The sequence below is a fragment of the Abramis brama genome, assembly GCF_963993115.1.
Source record: "Abramis brama genome assembly, chromosome: 16".
NCBI classification, from domain to species: Eukaryota; Metazoa; Chordata; class Actinopteri; order Cypriniformes; family Leuciscidae; genus Abramis; species Abramis brama.
Window position 1 is genome coordinate 4,598,072 of NC_139978.1, and position 23,608 is coordinate 4,621,679.

At 36.8% G+C, this 23,608-nt stretch overlaps 2 protein-coding genes across 4 annotated transcripts in view; one reads left to right on the forward strand and one right to left on the reverse strand.

The window, feature by feature from the left end:
- Positions 1-1,368: 1,368 nt before the first annotated feature.
- Positions 1,369-11,687, reverse strand: LOC311065795 (uncharacterized protein). 3 transcript variants are annotated; one of them, XM_084086544.1, is made up of 11 exons: positions 11,357-11,687; positions 10,925-11,050; positions 10,606-10,761; positions 10,369-10,456; positions 9,718-10,292; positions 7,864-9,510; positions 6,951-7,107; positions 5,257-6,239; positions 4,124-4,223; positions 3,631-3,746; positions 1,369-3,532 (listed from the first exon to the last, which is right to left on the reverse strand). In XM_084086544.1, the coding sequence occupies exons 8-11, from the start codon at positions 5,497-5,499 to the stop codon at positions 2,756-2,758; spliced, it is 1,236 nt and encodes a 411-aa protein (XP_083942670.1). In that variant the 5' UTR covers positions 5,500-6,239; positions 6,951-7,107; positions 7,864-9,510; positions 9,718-10,292; positions 10,369-10,456; positions 10,606-10,761; positions 10,925-11,050; positions 11,357-11,687; the 3' UTR covers positions 1,369-2,755. The 3 variants fall into 3 exon arrangements, with proteins under 3 accessions (XP_083942670.1, XP_083942669.1, XP_083942668.1); XM_084086543.1 differs by having other exon boundaries at positions 6,951-7,427; XM_084086542.1 differs by having other exon boundaries at positions 6,951-9,510.
- A 2,334-nt stretch (positions 11,688-14,021) lies between these two features.
- The window catches only part of b3galt4 (UDP-Gal:betaGlcNAc beta 1,3-galactosyltransferase, polypeptide 4), a 30,482-nt gene continuing 20,895 nt past the window's right edge, over positions 14,022-23,608 (forward strand). Inside the window, exon 1 of the mRNA XM_084087112.1 lies at positions 14,022-14,293. The gene's annotated coding sequence lies outside the window, so the exon portion shown is untranslated. The remainder of the gene's footprint in view (positions 14,294-23,608) is intronic.

Sequence of the window (23,608 nt, forward strand, 5' to 3'; positions counted from 1 at the left end):
AATTTGCTTTATGGAAACAGGCATTTAATAATATTATGTGCTAGCATCTAGTATACGTCCAGTAGAGCAAAAAGTAACATTTGTTGGCGTTACAAATAATCATGAAATTGACAAATAACTAGGCATAATGCTTACAAAATGTGACTTTATCCCTCAGAGAAAGAGCTCAAGAAGCGGTGGGATTCATTGCGAACCCAGTACATGCGTTATAAGAAACAAGGACCCTCAGGAAGTTCTGGAGCTCAGAAGACTGGCAGGCAGCAATGGATCCTGAACCGCCTGCAGTTTCTAGAGCCTCACACAAAAAGGAATGAGAGCACTTCAAATCTAACTATCAGGGTAAATAAACAAATCTATATGTTTTTTTTTTCCAGAATAAAATGAATCATTTTGCTTTTTTAAAGTGGCCACTGATTGTTCAGATGGGTCTATGTACAAGTAATTCAGCATAGTAACTCAAGCTGTTAAATTCATTTGTCACATTATCTTCCACAATGTGCATCTAAATAGAGCCATTTCACCAATTTCCAGGGTATTGTTTTAACTTTGCCCTGTTATTTTTGATATGGGTGAACAGATTGGTGAATCTATGGTATCACATCATTTGCATTTTGATTTTTATCTTTTTATTTTTTTTAAGGAACCTTCGGCTGATAGTGATTCCTGTTCACCCTCAGATGGTACCATCAGTGACACCTGGCCTGGCACCCATGAAGAGCCCAGCTTCATTGAGGCGGAACTACGGCCCAGTACACCCTTGCCTGAATCCACAGCTGAGTCCACAGCCATGAGAAAGAAACCAAATACTCCAAAGCCTCCGGGGAAGCGCAGGAAGATGCAGGATGAATCCTCCAGTGAGGAGTCCACATACTTGATGCGCACCATCGGCAAAACTCTGGAAAAGTTGGCATCACAGGAAAACACCAATGATGCCATCTCAGCTTTCTGCAAAAATCTAGAACACAGAATGCGGAATTTGCCACCACATGTACTGCCACATTTCCAGCACGAGGTTGATGATTGTATTTTCAAATATTCAGTGGGCCACAACCATTCACTGGATGCATCTGTCAATCAGTATACACACCTGTAATGTATTATGTTGCAAAAGTGTAAACATGTGTGTAGTATATTGTAAGTTGTACAAGTACATGCACAGTTGTAATTTATATTATAGTTATATTATAGTGCTTGCACAATTCTATTTAGAATTTAAAGTCTCTCCTATTTTTGGTAATTTTATATCATTTACCCTCTAGCTAATTTTTTGGCCATTTTTCTGAACATTGGAAATAAAGCACTTTGACTTTGGATAAAAAAGTATTTGCATTCACAATTCTTTATGCAAAAAGAGATCACAAAACACAATGATGTAAAATCCTGACTTTTATTTAGCAAATTCATACCATCGTCATAAAACAATTTTTTTTGTTTAAAAATTTTTTTTTAGCTCCAAGCATATTACTGCGTATGATAAAATATGATATCAAATATCAGCAACAAAAAATACAAAGAACTTTGCAAACACATAGAGAAGTGTTAAGACGTGTGTGTGGAGGCTCTTCTGTGCTCAAATCATGACTAAGCAACTGAAGTTTACAAAAAGAGAAAGTTGAGAATCTCGCAACACAAACAACATGCATTTTAATCCAAGTAAAAATATTACAAAATACAAAATTATATTTTGAATTAGAAAAGCTGCGCCTCCATGAGCAAACACAGCGTCACGTGACCCGCGTGTGACGTGATCTCTCAATGTGACTCAACACACGCGATCATGAACTCATGCTGTGAGTGTGTGTGTGTGTTCTGCTGTCAGTGTTCTGCTGTGAGTGTGTGTGTTCTGCTGTCAGTGTTCTGCTGTCAATGTGTGTGTGTTCTGCTGTGAGTGTTCTGCTGTGAGTGTGTGTGTGTTCTGCTGTCAGTGTGTGTGTGTTCTGCTGTGAGTGTTCTGCTGTCAGTGTGTGTGTGTTCTGCTGTGAGTGTTCTGCTGTGAGTGTGTGTGTGTTCTGCTGTGAGTGTTCGTGTGTTCTGCTGTCAGTGTGTGTGTGTTCTGCTGTCAGTGTTCTGCTGTCAGTGTGTGTGTGTTCTGCTGTCAGTGTTCTGCTGTGAGTGTGTGTGTTCTGCTGTCAGTGTTCTGCTGTCAGTGTGTGTGTGTTCTGCTGTGAGTGTTCTGCTGTGAGTGTGTGTGTGTTCTGCTGTCAGTGTGTGTGTGTTCTGCTGTGAGTGTTCTGCTGTCAGTGTGTGTGTGTTCTGCTGTGAGTGTTCTGCTGTGAGTGTGTGTGTGTTCTGCTGTGAGTGTTCGTGTGTTCTGCTGTCAGTGTGTGTGTGTTCTGCTGTCAGTGTTCTGCTGTCAGTGTGTGTGTGTTCTGCTGTCAGTGTTCTGCTGTGAGTGTATGTGTTCTGCTGTCAGTGTGTGTGTGTGTGTGTGTTCTGCTGTCAGTGTTCTGTTGTGAGTGTATGTGTTCTGCTGTCAGTGTGTGTGTGTGTGTGTGTGTGTGTGTGTTCTGCTGTCAGTGTTCTGCTGTGAGTGTATGTGTTCTGCTGTGAGTGTATGTGTTCTGCTGTGAGTGTGTGTGTTCTGCTGTCAGTGTTCTGCTGTCAGTGTGTGTGTGTTCTGCTGTGAGTGTTCTGCTGTGAGTGTGTGTGTGTGTTCTGCTGTGAGTGTTCGTGTGTTCTGCTGTCAGTGTGTGTGTGTTCTGCTGTCAGTGTTCTGCTGTCAGTGTGTGTGTGTGTGTGTGTGTTCTGCTGTGACTTATATTTTGTCCCATTGAAAGGGGACTGCACCAATGTCTGAATTAAAGTACTGGCACAGTTTATCCCTGAGCTGTTTGGCGTGTGTTGTACTGTTGGTTGTGTGTGGCAGAGAGGCCTGCTGTAGGCCGGGGTCTTGATCTAGTCCTTCCTGGTCGATTCCTGCCATGTATGCTTCACAGCACTCTGTACGCAGAAAGTTGTGCAGTGCACAGCAAGCCAACACAATGTCCTCCACTTTGGCAGTGTTTTGAATATTAATGGTAGTTAAAAAAACTCGAAAGCGATTTGCCAGGATGCCAAATGCATTTTCAACCACCCTCCGAGCTCGCGAAAGCCTGTAGTTGAATATGCGTTGCTCAACAGATAGCCTGCGGTTCGGATATGGCTTCATGAGGTATTCCTTCAAGGGAAATGCCTCATCTGCCACAATGCAGTAAGGGGCCAGCTGGTCAGATTCAGGAAGTGGTGCAGGTGCAGGTATGTTCGATGTTCTTTTCTCCAAAGCATCCTGTAAAGAGCATCCACCAAACACTCCACCATCTGAAACGCGCCCATTGCAGCCCACATCAACATAAAGGAATCTGTAATTGCTGTCAACCAGTGCCATTAGAACAATGGAAAATGTACGCTTGTAGTTGTAAAATGTCGATCCAGTTCCTGGTGGGGGACGAATGTTGATGTGCTTCCCATCCAGAGCACCCAGGCAGTTTGGGAAGTTCCACTGAGCCTGGAATCCAATGGCAACTCGCTGCCACTCTTCCACTGTGTCTGGGCACTGAAAAACAGCAAAATGTAAAAAAAAAGGTTTATTTGTCAGACCCTTTATAACTCGTAGTCATTTTGGGATGTTTCATTGTCCGAATGTGTACAAACCTTCAGGTATTTCTCTTTTAAGACCTGGTAGATTGCTGCACAGGTTTCAGGAACGAATTGCTGAATTGTAGACATTCCCACTCGGAACTGGTAAGAAAGGCTCTTGAAGCTTTCTCCTGCAAAGATTACAATCACATAACTCCATTATCAATTTTCCACACCTTTTCCAGAATCAATCATCAAGAACAAAACACTTTTAATGCATTTTCATATTATTATATTATATATTATTATATTATATACAATATAATAATATGAAAATGCATTATCAATTTTCCACACCTTTTCCAGAATCAATCATCAAGAACAAAACACTTTTAATGCATTTTCATATTATTATATTGTATATGCTGTTTCTTTTTAAGTAGGCTACAATTGCCATCCGAAATAATCTATTTCTTTTCAGTTTATAAAGCTTAATAATACACCAAAATGTACACAACTGAAAAGGTGTTGCAATGTTAAAACAAAGAATAACCTTTATCTTGCTTACCTGTTGCCAGGAACCGTAGTGTAATCATCAGACGTTCCCCTACGGAGATACAATCCCGGTAGTTCGTGTTTCTCCTCTGTATGATTGGACTGATAAGTTCCTTTAAAGTCCCACTCCGATCATATTTTGAGCTATTTTTAAACATTCTCAGTGGTCTTTAAATGATGATTATGCCGTTTTTAGCCAAAATCACAAAACCTGTGCCGTTTTCTGGGACTTTGCTTCAGCAGAGCGGCAGTAGCTCATTAGAAATTCGCCTCTGCGTTGTGGGGGGAGCCGTTGGCACGGAGACGACCCTCCCCCTCGTTCACACCGCCGCCGACTTGAGCTTCCGAGAAAACGGAGGAGAAGCTGATCATCGCCGTTGCTGGGTTTCCTATCATTATCGGATTAATTGCAGTTTAACCATCAGAGTGAAAGTTTATCATTTGCATGTGTTTTTAAGTCCTGCCAGTTTAACAGGGCGCGCTTGACAGGGCATATAAGAACGCAGAGAGATAGCAGAGAGAGAGAGAGAGAGCCTCGGCCGCGCGCGCGCACTCACTATTAATAATAATAAATAATAATGTGACCAAAACGGTTATACAAATGCTGTCATTATAAAAGGTTTCTAGTGTCAATGTATTGCTTATTTATTTTGTTTACTTTTCATGGTGTGACACTTCTCTTCTCCCATGATCGAACATAGAATGCTGCTACGTCAGAGCGGCCAAAGCGTCAACAAGCTTCCTCGTACTTTTTGACAAGCGTCCTTGACAGGGCGGCCAGAGCTTCTTTGCCGCTCAAGTCGGCGGCGGTGTGAACGTACAGTTAGCATTGCAACCCGCTACCGCACATAGGTGTTGATCCGCCATCGTCTTCTCTACTCCTCAGAACCTGAGCCGCGCGGGCGGGGGCGGGGGCGGAGGGGAGTATGAGCTTGTGGCACCGCCCAGTGGAGTTACTACGTCACAACTCCAGTCTATTTTAGCTGGCATTTTAGCGTCTGCTACTGATTCACAGCCATTTGAATGCAGAAATACTCAGAAATACAACTTTGAACTTATTTTTCTCAAGATATGTCCTCTAACATCAGAAAAATGCCACAAGAACATGTTAACACCTAGAAAAACATGATTTTCATCGGAGTGGGTCTTTAACGTGTTAAACTGAGTAGGAAAAAGCCGTGCGAAATTTTTAAAATCGGAGGTTTCATCTAGTTCCAGCTCTCTACACAGGTTCGGGAAAGCCCCATGAGCCTGTTTCTGGAGAATCCATGCTTTCACCCATTTAGTGCGCTTTCTGCGTATTTTTCGCGCCCGATTCTTCCTTTCCTCTTCCACAAGCAAAATACCAAGGGCTGACAACGCCAGTGCCATTTGCAACGTGTCAGACATTTCCGAAATATCACAAACCCGTCTGTGGATAGCGAGATAGCGAGATTTTGATATGCCTTTTCTTTGTATATGTTTTGTATCCCTGTAGCTCTTCCGGTTTTCCGCTTTGAGTAACTAAACAGACTACTGCCACCTGCTGGTACGGAAAGGTATTTCATCTTACGCAGGCGCAGAACGGACCTGCTAGTTGGCCGTCGGGTGTTGAGAATCGGCTTGGTGTGTCAGGGCAAATTTGGACCCAGACGCTGCCAACGTGAGCCGACGTGAGCCGACGTTGCAGTCTGCTTTCGTCGCCACTAGTTCGTCGGCGTCGGCTTGGTGTGTTCCAGGCTTAAGGCTAGAGAAATATTGAAATAATTTAAAAAGATCCCGTGTTGGGCTAACAAACTCTGTGTTGGTTATATAAAAATGGAAACCTCTCCCAAGTTTCTACTGTCAAGGAGGTTAGGAGTTGATGACTGAATTTAAGTTTTAGGGGTGAACCATCCCTTTAAGATTTAAACATTGATAAATTATTTTGCGTACTCAACACAAGATGTGAACTGTGACTTTAAAAATACAGTGCATGCATCTCACCTTCACAGGTATTCATAAAATGAACCTATCTTCTGAAGGTAGTCCTGGGCATAGGCGGAGAGTGTGCAGCGAGGGGTTAATATTTCACACTTGTTTTCTTTCTTTTTGGTCTCCTTTCCTAGAAGCAGAACTGGCTTGTATCCAATGGCATGGAGTTTCTCAAGCTGCAATGACAAGATTATGTATTTGTTTAAAGTAATAGAAAAACAACAGCAAAAATATCTAAGCATATTAATTATTGACAAAATATAACATTATTGATGACAGCATCCAGTTTAATGCCATCAGGATTTTTAACTTCATGGTGAGTTTAGCTTTTGTATAACCAATGTGCAAACAGGACAGGCTCAAGCAATAGCAAAAACTAACTTTTCTATATATATATATATAAAAAAAGCAAAAAAGATTAATCTGACACCATAAGGGTACAATAGAACTTTTTGCAACATTAGTAACTTGGGTTTGGGACCTGATAAGATTGTGTAACCTCTGTGCAATTGGACAGTGACAGTCTAAAGATTTATGCAAAATAAAGGCAGAACCTGTGTGAATATATGACCAAATGGGTGAATGCTGCACATACATTTACAGTTGATGAGTGTACATTGAAAAGTGCTTTGAGTAGTACAGTATATAAATGCAGTAGTATGAATGCAGTCCATTTGTTATTTCTCATTCACTTGACAAGAAAGTTTGATTAATATGTTGTACCTGTGATTCTGTCATAATGCATGCCTGTATTTATGAACTCAGAATTCCAGAGTATCACTTATATATGCGTGTTCCAATTTTGTTGAAAAAATGAATTCAACTTTATCTATATTCTCAATTAGATGATCAGGACAGTTTAATGTCATGGATGAAATTGCACATACCATGACAATGGCTTCATCCTTGATGGATGCAATGTTGTGGTTCTTCTTATGACCAACCACCCATTCCTCTCGCTTCTCCTCAAACCTCTGAAGCTTCTTCTTGAGGCGCTGCTTCAGAGGCTGCTCCTTTTTACAATGGGAACCGATCTTCTGTGCTCTGACAAAAGGGACAAATCTTTTTTGTAGACCCCCCAGAAATGATAACAAACTGACAAACTAGGACAGACTGGCCGACAAAGACGGATAAGACAGACAAGTCGACAAAGACGGACAGAGAGGAAAGATTAAGGAAATAGATAAAGACTGAGATAGATAAAGGTATAGATTGGAGAGATGGATAGAAATACAGATAGTGAGATAGATGGACAGATAGTTTGCGAGAGATAGACAGAGATAGAAAGAGGTTGGCTCTTAAAAGTGCCTTTGGGTGTTGAAAACAGGTGTATCTTGGTTCGAAAAGGTGAAGTTTGACAGAATCTGCAGGGAGAACACAAAATGTTAATTATAGGCTAGCTTAGTTGATATAAGTTTCAAAAAGTGTTCCCAATAGTGAGAGATTCCCATTTCCTTATAAATACTTAAGGTTAAAATGAATAGAAAAATATTGTTTTTAAAGATGTATGTGCAGTAACGTTAGGCCAAGTGATATTGTTATTACTGACAGTGACACTTTACAATCGTTCGAGAGAAAATGACATCGTCTCTAGATAATGAGAGTTAGCTTATGTTGAAGTTAACTAACCATTTAGCAAGCCTAATTTCACAAGAGTTTTATTTATTTTTTGCTGATAACGAGAAAACTATTGGTCGGGCTTTAATTCGTTGCCCTAACATGTAAACCATGTGAGTTTAATGACAAAGAAAGGCATGAATTATGACATTTAAGCAAAACGTATTCATTCAGCCAATTTACCTGGACGGTGGTTTGAGATCACTGCACACAGCAATGACATCACTGAAGAAATCATCCAATCGCAAAGCGGACTAGCTGGCTCCGTCTCCACAGCAACGGATGTCGAGGTTCATGGGTAATGCTGGAGTGAACTAATTAAATTTAATTAAATTAAATTAAATGAATGTATTTAATTTAATTAATATTTAATTAATATCCAAAACATATCCCCGTTCTCACAATGGAAGGAGAAACAATTTCAACTTATGGTCATATGAGTCGATCAGGCTCTGTAGATTACCGTTAGATGACACACCAAACCAATGGAAAAACGGTATTTCTCAAAAAATAAACAGCAACATTTAGAAACGATAGCCGTAGCAACTCTTCAGTCTCGTTAAATGAATAGATTTACTATATTTTGACTGGAAGGAAGGAACCACGGACGATGGTTTACAATGGCGAGAAGCCTACAGAATATAAAGCAATAAAAACAAGGACAAAAAATGTCTGATTAAATGTTGAGTAATGTAGCGCTTAAAGTAAAAAAATCAAAATAATGACAAATGAGAAAAAAACAATGCTCCAGATTGGCAGAAAGAAAAACGTGGTGCAGACACGAAATGTACTTCCCATTGAAATACATTGGATTGAAAGTCGTGCTGAGTGACACGAAAAAAAGGGGAAATTCGTGTTCACGAACACGAATCAATAGATTAAATTTCGTGACTATGACACGAACTGCCGTGAGACTGGGTTGACTTACATTATCCCGACTGTTTCCAACAACTTTCAAACCAGGAGAAATTTGTAATTTAATTCGAGAAACGTCCCGTTTCTTTATTTCCGTTTTGTCGCCGTCAATGGCGTCATATCCGCGTTGTCCCTGGTTTCCGCTCGTGCTGCCATAGCAACCAGAGCCGTCTGATAGTAACCAAAGCGACAGACGTGGACAAATGTGTAGTTCGCAATGTCTATCTGCACGCTGTTGTTGTTTCGTTCAAACATTATGGACCATGGCAAGCAGACTTTGGATAAAAAAGGAGAACTAAAAGAGATCACAATCTTTTAAAGACTAATCGCACAGCTCTACTGTATTATCGCACTCTCAGCATATGAGCAGCGCGAGGGCTTTTCAGTGCTTTCAGTCTCACGTCTCCTTCATGTGTCCACTAATAGGGATATTACGTCACTCAACACTCATAGATGACGACACATTTCATCCTCTGTTGGAACAAAAGTGGCTAACTTCTGTCAACCTCGTCTATAAGCAAGGACAAAAATAAAGCAATTGAATTTTAATTAATATCGATTCTAGAATAAATTTTTAAAAAACGATTTTATAATTGTAAAAAAAAATACTTGTTTGTAAACAAATGATTATGACATTTAGAAAAATGTAGCATTGGTGATGTTGATTCAGAGTTTGCATCATCTGAAGTCTTCACAGGAGTTGGCGTTCTCTCTTCATTGGTTTGGGTAAAGGAGAGAGACGCAACTATTCCTGCGAGTGGGGGAATAGTCTGCATTTGTTCTGAAGTATGTGTAATGGCACGGCACCGGTCCTGATGTGGAGACAATTCTGAGTAGTCTGGAAACTGTAGCTATTCCTAGTCGTTTACGGGTTGTTCCAATCCGAATTGATCAGTATTTTCCGGTCATGAACAGCTGAAAACACATGAATGAAAGCATTACTTTCCAACTTGCACAGGCACAAATAATGTTTTGCATTGCTTTCTCACAGTCAAACCACAGAAGACCAACATATTGTTAAATAAATCACAAGTAAAATCTAATATTATGTCACTGAAGTTTCTCATCATGTACATGAGCTGATTAACTGTGTTGTATGTCAATATGAATTACTACTCTTACCCATTCTGGCTTTTTCATTGAGATCATTTCCCGTTTCCTTTTAACAGAAAACAGATAAACATACATTTTGTTATTTAAAACAAATTAAAAGTAATTTGTTTTATTTTTTTCTCTTTAATGTGAAAAAAGAAATAAACTTTCAATACCTGCATTCCTGTATGAAAAGAAGAGAGACAAAATTATAATTTAATCAACATTATATTACTCACTGCATCAGCCTCTTTTTTCTAATTGTAGCAAATATAGTGTATATGAATGATTGTCAAAAAGTATTCCAGCTCCATGACTGTATTTATTTATTTATTTAATTTGGCTGAATTTACATAGAAATTATATGAAAACCAACTCTATATCTCATACTACAAAAACGTTCTGAACAAATTGACTAAAGCTTACCTGACTGACGAGATCGTCTCTTCTTTCGCATATGTTTGATTGTAAGAACACTTATCACTGTAATTATTACTACAGTAACTATAACACTAAGAGCCATTTCTGTATCAGGGAGATTTCCACATTCAGTGTCGGACGACTGTGTTCCTGGATTTATTTCAGTAAGTCCCAATGCTTCACACCTGCGAATAATATCCAGGATCAGATGTAAAATGATGAGCAACAGCACACACCAACAGTGTATAAGTGAACACTTACTTTGTGTGTGGTTTACAGGATGATAAAGAGCCATTTGAATATGTGTCAGCTTTACAGTCGGCACATACTGTATCTGTGGAGCCAGTGCCTGTAGACAATGGACATATAGTTACATAAAGATGTTGTTTAAAATAAATAAAGGCTCTTGTTTCATTAACTGCAACTAATGCAGCACAGATAACAATAAACAGCATTTCATGCACTGTCCATGCATCTTTATATCATGTGATCATTTACCTGCTTGTCTGATGTATTGTCCAGGTCTGCATTCAGAGTGTTGCACAGCGAGTCTACAGGTGTGTTTCTCTCTTTCAGTGCAGAAGAATCTTTCCAGTGGCTCACACACAGCATCTGACGACCGAGTGCAGGCTTTACTCACTCTTAACCCTCGCTCTAAGATAGAAATGTGTCAGCAGAAACCATATTACATTAGTTACTGTTAGGAACCCATGAACCCAAATAGCTTGCATCTCTTTAGATGCTAAATCACCTCCATTAAATTATAACAACTTTTTAATTTTCTGAGATGAACAAATTTAAAGGGGGAAACACTCACTTGAATCACACTCTGTACATTTAAGGCATTTTGTGAAGTTGTTGGGTTCATCAGTATAAGTGGATTCAGGGCATGGAGCACAAGTTGTGCTGGCATCATGTGTGCAGTCCAAATAAACACGGTTTCCTAAAAAGCAGCACATAACATTTGTTATTGAATTTCAACAGAAATGCACTGTCATGGTATACTGACTTTATAATTTAGTTTTTTATTCTCTAACCAAACAAATGCTTTTATGCAGAAAAAATATATTCATTAATGCAGAATAAAGCAGATTATCATCACTGAAGTAATAACGTCACAAACTTGCAGTAAAAAAAAAACATATTGATAAAGAATTAAAAAAAAAATCTAAAGTTAGAAACTTTGAAATTATACAAATTGTGTAAAATATGTAAGGTATATGGTATAACTTTTTATTATCAGTCTTACCAGGAGCACACAATGGACAGCATTCCCCATTTATCTCATATTCAGCAGGATTACATCGACAAAAGCAAAGTTCATAGTAAAGTGGAACAATAACAGTAATGAGAAGAGTAATCCTTAAAGTGGTCATGCCGCATGAATGTCCTCAGCCTTCACAGTAGCGGTGTCGTTTGCTGCATGGTCTGATGTCTGAAGAGTAGCTGACGGCAGGACTCAAGACAGCCGTTCAAAACTCAGATCTTGTGCAGGTTGTATTTCCCACAAGCATCTTGCAGACATATCCATTCTCTGTCAAACAAACTAAAAACAGAAAGAAAAACAAGAACAAGAAATTAATCACCTCACTGTGAACTTTATTGCCAGTACATTTGACTGTTTCTTCAAATAAAAGCACTTTTGTCTTGATAATATTTAGGAAAGAAATCTCTCATTAGCTTAATTGTCTACTGTAGACCTGCATCAAATTCCATCATTTTTAACATTTTCCTTAAAACATCAATTTCCATTGACATTTTTAAACATTTCAAGGAATAAAATAAACAAATCTTTGTTTTGCTACAGGTACAGTATTCTAAATGCAGAGTCTTTATAAAAAATCATAATAAATACTAGTATGGAATAAATAAACATAATAATTCTTATTTTATTATCATGGCATTAAGTATATCACCAAATCAAGTTTTTATAAAACTTCACATAAGAAGCAAAAAAGCATTTGAACAGAAATTAAACCCTGAAAACAAGTGGGAAGAGCAAAAGAAATAGCACGTATAGCACTGTAGGATCAAAGCGACTCATAAAAGATAAAGGCACACATTTATATAATTTGGTCAGTTGTCGACTGCCTTTAAAATAAGTTACGGAAAACAAAAGCTTATATTGTGCCGTGATTACTTAATTGTCTACTGTGGACCTAAGGGAGCGTCCCCAAAGAGTCGTTTTCAACGACGCAGTGTCTCATTCCCTTCTCAGGGAACAAGGGTTACAGTCGTAACCCGAGACGTTTTTCAACTGATCTGTGATTGAGGAGTTTACGTATACGTTTGATTAGCCAATTCATACATTTTGTTATTATTATATTATATTTTTGTATATTATTATATATTATATAAGACAAAAGAAGGTATTTTAAAGAATGTCAGAAACCAGACAGCTGACGGTATTGACTTCCATTGTTTTTTTCCCCTACTATGGAAGGTCAATAGCTACCGTCAACACTGTAAAAAAAAGTTGCTGCCTTAAATATAAGTACAATCAACTTGGATGATTAAGTAATTTCAACTTAAGTAAGCAATAAGGTACGAGAGGCTATGCTGTATCGGCTGAAGGGCGTTGTTATTCACAACGCGAAGCGGAGACACACACACTAACCCTAATCCTAACCCTGCAACAGAAGTTACATTATTTCTCCATTAGATGGCGGTGAAGACTGTCTTTATGAGTGAGTCCTGGTACACTCTACATTATGGGGACAAAATGTCTCTACAAAGATGGCAATATCTGAAATCCTTGTCCTTGTGGGGACATATACTGTACGTCCCCATGAGGAAAACAGCTTATAAATCATACTACTGTAAGTGATGTTTGTTGAAAATGTCAAAATACATTAAGTTTTCTGTGATTAGGGGATAGAATAGACCTATACAGTTACTGAATAAAAATCATTATGTCTATGGAAAGTCCCCATAAATCACTGTAACTCAACCTTCATCTGTAAAGGTCAACTACAGTACACAGTCATATGGCACAGTGGAAAACATTTACTGTATTGCCAGGATATCTGTTCTAGCACAAAACCTCATGGCAGTTTCATAACTTCATCACACCTTTTGATAACACACTAGATAGATACTATTACAAACATTATGTATATATAGATGAAACAGTTATTTTGTGTAGTGAAAGGATACTTTGTGATTCTGTGTATTGTACTAACACAGTTGAAAACATGATGAAAAAAGTGCACTTTTGATGATCTGTTGCGATATTAGCACTAAGAGTTTTGAAAATGTACACATTACTTGTGAAAATAGTACCAAAGTGAATAACAAAAAACTGTAGGTAATGTAAGTATATTTTCTAATGTGGCAACTATAGCCTGTATTACTGTAATTATTTCAACAACAAGGGTGATTTGAAACATGTATTGCATTGTTTGCTGTTGAATGAACTGATTGTTAAAAGTACTAAACTGAAAGAAGATTATACTGCTGTGTTTCTGTGATTAAACCAAATGTCCTCATTACATATTACAATAATCTTGTTTAAAACAATGATTATGTGGAATGAAATGTGTATAACTGTAATGAAAGCATGGGATCAGGTTTTGAAAGAATGACTAGCTGTGTTACAAGTGTGATCAGTTTGGATTTTTGTACTAAACGTTTTGAAAATGTACACCTTACTTGTGAAAATAGCACCAAAGCGAATAAAAAAACTGTAATAGCTGCAATAGTCATGCAAGTAAACATATACGTTTTGATCACATTTATTAGATAGGCCTACATAACGTCTGTTTTGAATATGTATTTTAAATTCTATTTATTTATTTATGTTATATCGTAATCTAGCTGCCTTTCTTTGTTAAGTTATGGACCCTTTAAATCGTCAGTGTTTGAGTTGGAGAGCCTCCTACAGGACTCAGCCTGTATTTCTGCCCATCACTATCAGATTTAACCGTACGGTCAATGGAGGCACTGTTTCTATGCGGGCATAATACGTCAGGATTGCAATAACGCTTATTAATCGACGGTCATATTCTAAAAATGCTCGCGCATCATCTGCATTATAGCCTAGCCTACTTCAGTGGATTACACTAAACCGCGATGGAGAAACGGACATTCGAAAAGGCCTTGAATAAATGATGCATTTATCATCTTCATGGCAAAAACAAGAAAACTGCATGGTGGTTTTAATTTCAGAGGATTCCGCGCTGGAAAGGTAACATTTCTGTTTTAAACTATAAAGAATAGCACGCACTGATAGAAACGACACACATTCTTGAAGGGCGGTCACACTTTTCGTTCCATTGAATTTTTTCAGATTCATATTCATTCGAATACGAGACATCGGAAACGCGCGAGTAAACATATCAAGGGCGAGTTGTGTTTATTTATCATTGAAGTCAAATACGATATTCAACCCAACCTCAGTAATCAAACAAATAACTGTCTGCTGTCATGTGAATAACATCATTGTGCTTCTGTAAGAGGAGAGCAACTCTGTGCTCAGCATTGTCGTAATGTGGTCAGTGTTTCAGAGAGGCGAGGTATGTTTAGTGGAGATAGGTTTATCTGTGATTTAAGTCAACATTTAACCTGAAGCTCTTGACTGGTTCTTGTACGTCCATTAATTCTATTATTTAGTCATATTTTAAATGCCTTTTAGTTGCTATGTATAAGGGTCACCTAAACAGAGTAACAACAAACAAACAAAGTCTTTGCTTGATTTATTAATGATAAAAATTGGGATATAAATATACTTGCATATTGTAATAAAACAATTGCATAAAACATGAAATGTAATAATAATTATTATTCTTTTTACTCTACAAGTAATACAATACTAATATGTCTCAAATTCTTCACTTTCAAAACGTTAAACCCTCATGCATTTAATTTGGTTGAAAATTTGAGGGAAAGCTTTAAGTCTGTGTTTAGCTGACAACAGATTTATAAATGCTTCTTACTAATCTGGTAAAATACTGAAAACTGGGTGATCCTGCTGCACATTTGGACACTGCGATCCAGGCAGACGAGTAATGATTATGTTAAAGATCAAATCTGAATAAGGAATAAGCAATTGTAGGCAGTTTTTTTCAAAAAAACTTTTTCCCAAATTTGTTTAAACTGTCTTTATATACCAATACATAATTAAAATGTAAGTACTCTGAAAAAGAGAGTATAAAAATCGAGTGTCTGTAGTCCTCTCAGGACTGCAATAAACACAGCTACTTATTCCATTCACTCCCACCCCCTCCCTTCTGGGCTCCTTCCAAAGCCACGCCCCCAAAACACATGAACGCGCGATGCGACCGCTCAGTTGGAGGACGCGTTTGCCAGCGCCGAGCGGAGAGGAGCGCAGTGCATGTACCCACTAAACATTGGACGTCGGATAGATGTGCAGATCATGTCTATATTGGGTCCGTTGGTCCATGACCAATTCTGGACATCTATTCGGCGTCCAACCATGACCCAACTTGGACGTTATATTGACGTTCAACTTTGGACCTTTGAACTGGGTAATTTTTTTGGACCTCATTTGGACGTCCTATAACAGGTGCAGGAAATTTACATGAATATATATTTTTTTATTTACGAATATCAACATTGTTATTATCAACATGATTAATACATATGAATACAGATTATTTATAATTATTTAAAATCATTTTCCAAAAACTCTATTTGATCGTCTCAGCATCAGGTGATAACTGGAGACACATACAAAGGTGTGATGCTGTAGCTCAAACAGTAGAGCGTTGGTGCTTGCAATGCCAAGATCATGGGTTCGATTCCCAGGGAAAGCAAGAACTGATAGGAATGTAAATGTGTAATGCAATGTAAGTCACTTTGGATAAAAGTGGAGTGTGGTTCAGTGATCTGTGTGTGTGGTCTCACGAGAAGAAGCTGCTGTTTTGTTTGAGGAGAAAGTTATTGAAGAGTGTGTGAGAGAGCGCACTGAGCGCGATTATTGTTTGGAAAAGACTTATCTAATAAAACACACGATCCACAGCCATGAAAATGACGTCACTCCGACGTAACATTGCGCAGTGGGTAGTGACATCATGTCAGAATCACATGTAATAAAATACCTAACTTTATCATTATGAATATAAACAACTAACATGGCTGTTAGTGCTCACTATCAAGCTAGCATATCGATACTGGTAAAGTTTAAAATATATTGAGTTTGATTCGGTAACGAGCTAGTAACATAAGGCAAAGCTAAAAACAGGTTGCACTGATACACGTTTTCCCATTACCATCAGTTACACTGTGATGAAGGTGAATTTCGTGTAAGATTCATAACATATACGGTGTTTTACATGTAAGAGCTTCCACGATGAAAGCACTGTTGGCTCTGATGAGGACTACACTATATTGACTCTCGTCTGACTTCTTGCTTTATCCAAAGACTTATTGGTCATAGCCTTTTCGAATACTGTCTTCCTTTTTTTGCCTTGTTTGCCTTCGCTGACTGTATATGCAGGTACTGGGAATTTTGACTGCTCTTTCTCTGCCATAATTGTGATTCTTCCTAGCTTCCGTGCCTCTTCGCCTCCTCGAGTCAAACGGGCGCGCGCATGTGGGCAGCTCCTGTAGCGGCAGGGGTGGTAGCCATGGTAGCGAGGGAGGGTGACAGTCGCCCAGCCAATCATTTCATTCGTTCCGAATGGAAATAAGTAGCTGTGCAGCTCGATTTTTATACTCTACTTTTCAGAGTACTTACATTTTAATTATGTATTGGTACATAAAGACAGTTTAAACAAATTTGGGAAAAAGTTTTTTAGAAAAAACCTGCCTACCCTGCCTTTAAGTAAAAATGTATATAATGTAAATAATAGTTTATAATACCAGAGTATTGTATCTAACAGATGAAGATTGTGAAGATCAGAGTATAGAGTATAGAGAAAGAAGGAGCCAAAAGAAGTAGGAAATGTGCAGAATGAAATGAGAGGTAGAAGAGAAGAAGACACAAAAAAAAGAGCAAAATAAGAGCAACGAATATATTTGCAGGAAACTTGTGTTTTGGTCAGATAAGAAAGGCTCAAACAGAATGATCTATGTCAGAGTTGGTGTAACGGCCCGGTCAGCGTGAGCAGTCAGATGTCGAAGATAGATGAATGAACATATAGATACAAGGTGTTGTTTTGACAACTTTAAGAGAATTTCGCAGATCTTGCATTATATCTCATGTCTGCAAGGATGGAAACTGACATATTTTGATACGAAGAAACATCATGTGATCAATTCGGATGGAAAACACACACACACGCGCACACACACACACACACACACACACACACACTCGATCATACAGCACAGAAGAGACACCAAAGATCTTACATTGGGGGAACAAAACATATCAGAGCATATAGTAGAAAATATATACATGATTAAAGAAATTAATAACATGTACTAACTATTAGTTATTAATAACAATAACTAACTCTCATTAGAGTATTACTCTGCTTAATGTCTTATAAACACTTTATTTTGATGCTTCCAACAGACTTTCTACTGTACTGTATAAGTAACTTTGCAACTACATGTGATTTTATTCTACTAACCTGAAACTAACAGTCTATTCATTTTCTAATGAGAGTTAGTAGACGTAGTTGCAAAATTACTAAATAAAGTGTAATTTTTACAAGATTAGCTTCTTTTTTTTTTTTTACCTCAAACATGGGTTATTTCCAGATTAATTTATGTCATCTCAAATTCTTTAAAACACACAACAGCCACAGTGTTTACATGATATCTGCTTCACTTTAATCAAAAAGCTGTCTCTCTCGCTGATGCTGGTCGAGAGGATAAGATCAGACTTCGGCTCACATTTAAAACCAAAAGAAAGAAACTGCAGTTCTGAGAAGGGTTGAGCAACATCTTACAGTATATGATGATACAAGTCATTGCATTTCACAATAATGACAATGACAATGAAAGTTTCACAACTGACCCAGGTGAAAAGGAAATATATTTAAATTGTGCTTTTTTGGACATAATATATTTAAATTGTACTATACTAAGTTCATATTAAATGTATTATTTTAAAACAACTTCAAGTATGTTAAGTGTATTTCAAGAGATGCTTAAGATCAGTTTTAAGCTATTTGCAATATATTTTAATATATTAAATTGTGCTAAAATGGAACCACTTCAAGTACATTTAGTGCATTTAAGTGTATTTCTTTACAGGTCATTTAAAATATACTTTCATATGTCTTAAACTACAGTTATAATATATTTGAAGCTTAATTTTAATGTACTTCAAGAACATTTAAATAGCATTTCAGCTCATTAAAAATGTATTAGCATTACACTAATAGTTTATTATAAAGCTGTTTTATTCCATATTCAAAATAGTATATTAAAAGTGCAAAAATAATTAAATATAAATGTTACATACACACACTTTGAAATCAAGAAAACTTTAATATAGTATTTTTGTTGTGTACATTGCAAAATAAATACATAAGAGTACATTAAAAAAGTACAGCAGCATATATAATCTCTTGAACAAAATACATTATAACAAAGATAAGTGAACTGCTATGGCAGAGCTATATTTATACATTTTTTGTAGAACATTTCAGTTATACCTGTATTACTGAAAAGTACACTATGAATATTAGAAAATTATATATCCAGAATATTTTATTGATAACCAGGATAATAATTTTGATATGAACAACATAGTTAATAGAATGAATAAATTTTTCGTGAATGTGGGACCAGAGTTGGCAGCAAGGATTTCAGATCAAGGAAGAGATACCATGATTGGAACACTGATTAAGAACAACTCTCACTCAGTCTTTCTTTCGGCAGTAGATGAGTTGGAGGTTAAGACAATTGTTAGAAATTGTAATAATAAATTCTCTACTGACTGTGATGATATTGATATGGCATTGGTTAAAAGAGTTATCGACAGCATTTCAAAACCATTAACATATATTTGTAATTTATCGTTACAAACCGGCTCATTTCCACAAAATATGAAAACAGCAAAAGTGATTCCATTATTCAAGCAAGGGAACAAACACTTATATACAAACTACAGACCAGTGTCACTCCTCTCACAGTTTTCAAAAATCCTGGAAAAACTTTTTAACAGCAGGAAGACTTCCTCAATAAACATCAAATACTTAACCAGAGTCAATACGGATTCAGAGCAAAGAGTACAACATCACTCGCATTAATGGAAGTAAAGGAGGAAATAATAAATGCATTAGATCAAGGCAAATATGCAGTTGGTGTATTTATAGATTTAAAAAAAGCATTTGATACAATAAACCATTCAATACTAATTAATAAACTGCAGCTGTATGGTGTTAGGGGAGTGGCACTGGACTGGATTACCAGTTATCTATCTGGGAGAAAACAGTTTGTGGAAATGGGTGAATATAGGTCTGAGTGTATGGAGGTTGCTTGTGGGGTCCCCCAGGGGTCGATTTTGGGTCCAAAATTATTTAACATATATATAAATGATATATTTCTAGTTTCTAAACTGCTAAAGTTAATATTATTTGCTGATGATACTAATATACTTTATTCTGGAAATGAGTATAGTAAAGTAATTGATACTATAAATAATGAATTAAATAAAGTTAAAAAATGGATGGATAGTAATAAATTATCACTGAATATAGAGAAAACTAAGGTAATAATATTTGGTAATTATAGAAATAAGGATAATGAATATATTAAAATTGATAATATAATAATTGAAAATGTAAAGGAAATTAAGGTATTGGGTGTGATAATAGACAATAAACTCAGTTGGAAGCCCCATATCAGACACATACAAAACAAAGTTGCCAAGAATGTTGGAATTATAAATAAAATAAAGCAATTTTTAGATTACAATTCACTTCATATTTTGTATTGCTCATTAGTTCTTCCATACTTCATCTATTGCATAGAGATCTGGGGAAACAATTATAAAAATTCACTATACTCACTGTCAGTATTGCAAAAAAGGGCAGTCCGTGTCATACACAAAGCTGGGTATTTGGATCGTACAAATTTTCTGTTTTTACAGTCAAAATTACTTAAACTTCAGGACCTGGTTCAATATTACACAGCACTGATCATGTTTAAAGTTAGTAAGAATTTACTACCACTCAACATCCAAAATCTTTTCAGCCAGAGAGACGGGGGTTATAATTTACGGGGGGACACAAAATTTAAAATGCATCTGGTCAGAACCACCAGGAAGAGTTTTTGTGTGTCTGTATGTGGGGTAAAACTGTGGAATGGGATGAAGGACGAACACAGGCAATCTCCTAATATACATTCTTTTAAATCATCATATAAGAATACGGTCTTTGAAAGATACAAGAATGAGGGGTTGTGATTTTCACTGATTATTGTTGTCATCATTGTTATTATATTAATTATAGTTATTGTGGTAATGGTAGTGATAATGATTAGTTATTGAAATTTTTATGATATTGATGTTTATTAATATCATTATTATTAAATACATTATTATTAAATTGATAGTCTATTAATGGTGTAACTGTTATTGTTATACTAATTACTACTATTAATTATTAATCCATAGATATTGTAATATTATACAAGGTAGTTAATTGTGTGTGGCAAGGGGGTGGGATTGAATAAGCGCTAGCTTCTTCCCACTCCTTTTAGAACAATGACGTATTTTTTTTTCTTTCTTCTTCTTTTCTTTTTTTTGTTGTACATATCGATTTGTATCGTTTGATTGTTGTTTTTTAATTTGTCTTATTGTTCAAATAAACTTTTCAATTCAAATTCAAATTCAATATTACATATAAATAAGCATCACAATGCAATTTTCTGAAAAATGAAAAATAAAGTGTGTAGTGTTTGAAGACTGCTTTGTCACAGGATCTGTGAAAATTAAATTAACCCATGATTAACATTTGTATCCATGTTTGAATATATGTATAATAATTTGCATTAGAAATCCGTTGACTTCTCAGTTTACCTTTCAAAGCTTTGACTATATCCTCATCAAGCTAGACATGAGTGTCCATTTTTATCCTCTTGTCTGTCGTCACTATACAGCACTCTATGAGTTACATTGAAAATAAGATTAGAAGAAGCCCAACACAACTTACAGTGAGCAAAGTTCAATCAAAAAGTCACTGCTATATTTGTAGCAATTAGGGGTGGAATGGTACACAGAATTCATGCTTCGGTTCATACCTCGGTTCAGACATCACGGTTCGGTACGAGTTCGGTACAATGGAGGAAAAAGAAAAACAAAAATGCAGAAGGCTTGTGCATGTCTCAGGCTGCTCCACCAAAGGAAAATAAATTACTTAAGCCTTGTATTTTTTAAATAAGTTTTATTAATAAAGTAAATGCATAGAACCAGTTTATTTGTAGTGCACTGACAATAGTTTTATATAATTAGTTTATTAATTAAATTAATAAAAAGACAAAAAGATCTTGAGATATGTTTGGTAATTGTACCTGAATGAATTGAAAATTAATTTGCTACATTTCAGATTAATATATTTGTTTTCCTTAAAATTTTAATTAACAGTAACTTAAACATTCTGCAGTTTGAATGATGTCCTGTATAAACAAAATGACGGAGTATGTTTTTATGTTTCCACTGTTCGATCGCGCCTGCGCTGTATCACACACAGACACGCACACAAATATAAGTAAACAATTTGCGACTTTTCGATCGCGCCCGCGCCTCTCTCTCCCTCTCTCTCTCTCTCTCTCTCTCTCTCTCTCTCTCTGTGTAAATTTATGCACCGAACCGTGACGCCAGTACCGTTTCGGTTCAATACGAATACATGTACCGTTCCACCCCTAGTAGCAATAAAGAAACCTGTGAGTATTAGAGGGTGTGTTGTATATTGATAATTGTGGTTTATTTAAATGGGTATTTCCCATGAACGTGTCTATTGTGGTCATGCTAACATGCACTGTCTTCACCTCAGTTAAAAAGATTTAAGGAAATTAGAAGTTGTGCAAAATATTGTATGCCAGGACAGCTAGGACAAGTGACTTGCAGCTTTACCAAAAATGTATTAAATAAACAGATTTTTAGGCAAGGCAAGGCAAGGCAAGTTTATTTATATAGCACATTTCATACACAATGGTAATTCAAAGTGCTTTACATACTATTAAAAATAATCAGAAGAAATAAGAATATACAAAACAGTTTAAAATAAAGAAACAAGAAAGAACTAAAAATAATTAAAACAGTTTAGAATAAAGAACAGTTTAAAATAAAGAAACGAGAAAGAACTAAAAATAATTAAAACAGTTTAGAATAAAGACTAAAATAAGACACAGTATAAACAGTCGGACAAACAGTGACACAGTGCTCATTCATTAAATGCAAAGTTAAACAGATGTGTTTTGAGTCTGGATTTGAATGTGACTAATGTAGGAGCACATCTGATCTCCTCTGGAAGCTGGTTCCAGCTGCGGCTGGCATAATAGCTAAAAGCAGACTCTCCTTGCTTAGAGTAAACTCTTGGAACTTCTAGCTGATGTGATCCTAATGATCTGAGTAATCTGTTGGGTTTGTATTCCGTGAGCATATCTGCAATGTATTGAGGTCCTAGGCCATTGAATGATTTATATACTAGTAATAATACTTTAAAATCAATCCTATAAGTAACTGGCAGCCAGTGTAATGACCTGAGGACTGGTGTGATATGATCATATTTTCTGGTTCTGCTAAGAATCCTGGCTGCAGCGTTCTGTATGAGCTGCAAATGTCTTATGGTCTTTTTGGGAAGGCCAGTGAGGAGTCCATTACAATAATCCACCCTGCTGGTGATGAAAGCATGCACTAGTTTTTCTAAGTCTTGATTGGAAACAAAGCATCTAATTCTTGCAATATTTTTCAGATGATAGTATGCTGATTTAGTTATTGCTTTGACATGACTATTGAAACTAAGGTCTGACTCTAAAGACACACCAAGATTCTTGACCTGATTTTTAGTTGTTTGACCTTTAGAGTGAAGGTATGCGTTCACCTTGAGAACTTCATCTTTGTTTCCAAACACAATGATTTCAGTTTTGTCTTTGTTTAACTGTAGAAAGTTTTGGCACATCCAGCTGTTGACTTCATCAATGCATTGAAGCAGAGAGTCAATGGGGCTGTAATCATTAGGCGATAGGGCTAAGTAGATCTGTGTGTCGTCTGCATAGCTGTGGTAAGAGATTTGGTTCTTTCTCATTATTTGGCTCATTGGGAGCATGTACAGGTTGAACAGGAGTGGCGCAAGAATTGAGCCTTGAGGGACTCCGCATGTCATGGGCGTCCACTCAGACTTATGGTCACCTATACTCACATAATAACCTCTCCCATCTAAGTATGACCTGAACCATTTTAGGACTATCCCAGAAAGCCCCACCCAGTTTTCCAGCCTGTCAAGAAGTATTTTGTGATCGACAGTGTCAAATGCAGCACTGAGGTCGAGTAGAACCAGCACTGATAATTTGCCTGAATCTGTATTTAAGCGAATATCGTTTATTATCTTAATGAGCGCTGTCTCTGTGCTGTGATGCGATC

Bases quoted from the DNA above. Each gene is read 5' to 3' on its own strand.
- LOC311065795 (XM_084086544.1), bottom strand. From the start codon at position 5,499: ATGTCTGACACGTTGCAAATGGCACTGGCGTTGTCAGCCCTTGGTATT. The intron at 3,747-4,123 runs GTAAGCAAGATA...TAATCTTTGCAG, and splicing joins ACTACGGTTCCTGGCAACAG to GAGAAAGCTTCAAGAGCCTT. The intron at 3,533-3,630 runs GTTTGTACACAT...GCTGTTTTTCAG, and splicing joins TAAAAGAGAAATACCTGAAG to TGCCCAGACACAGTGGAAGA.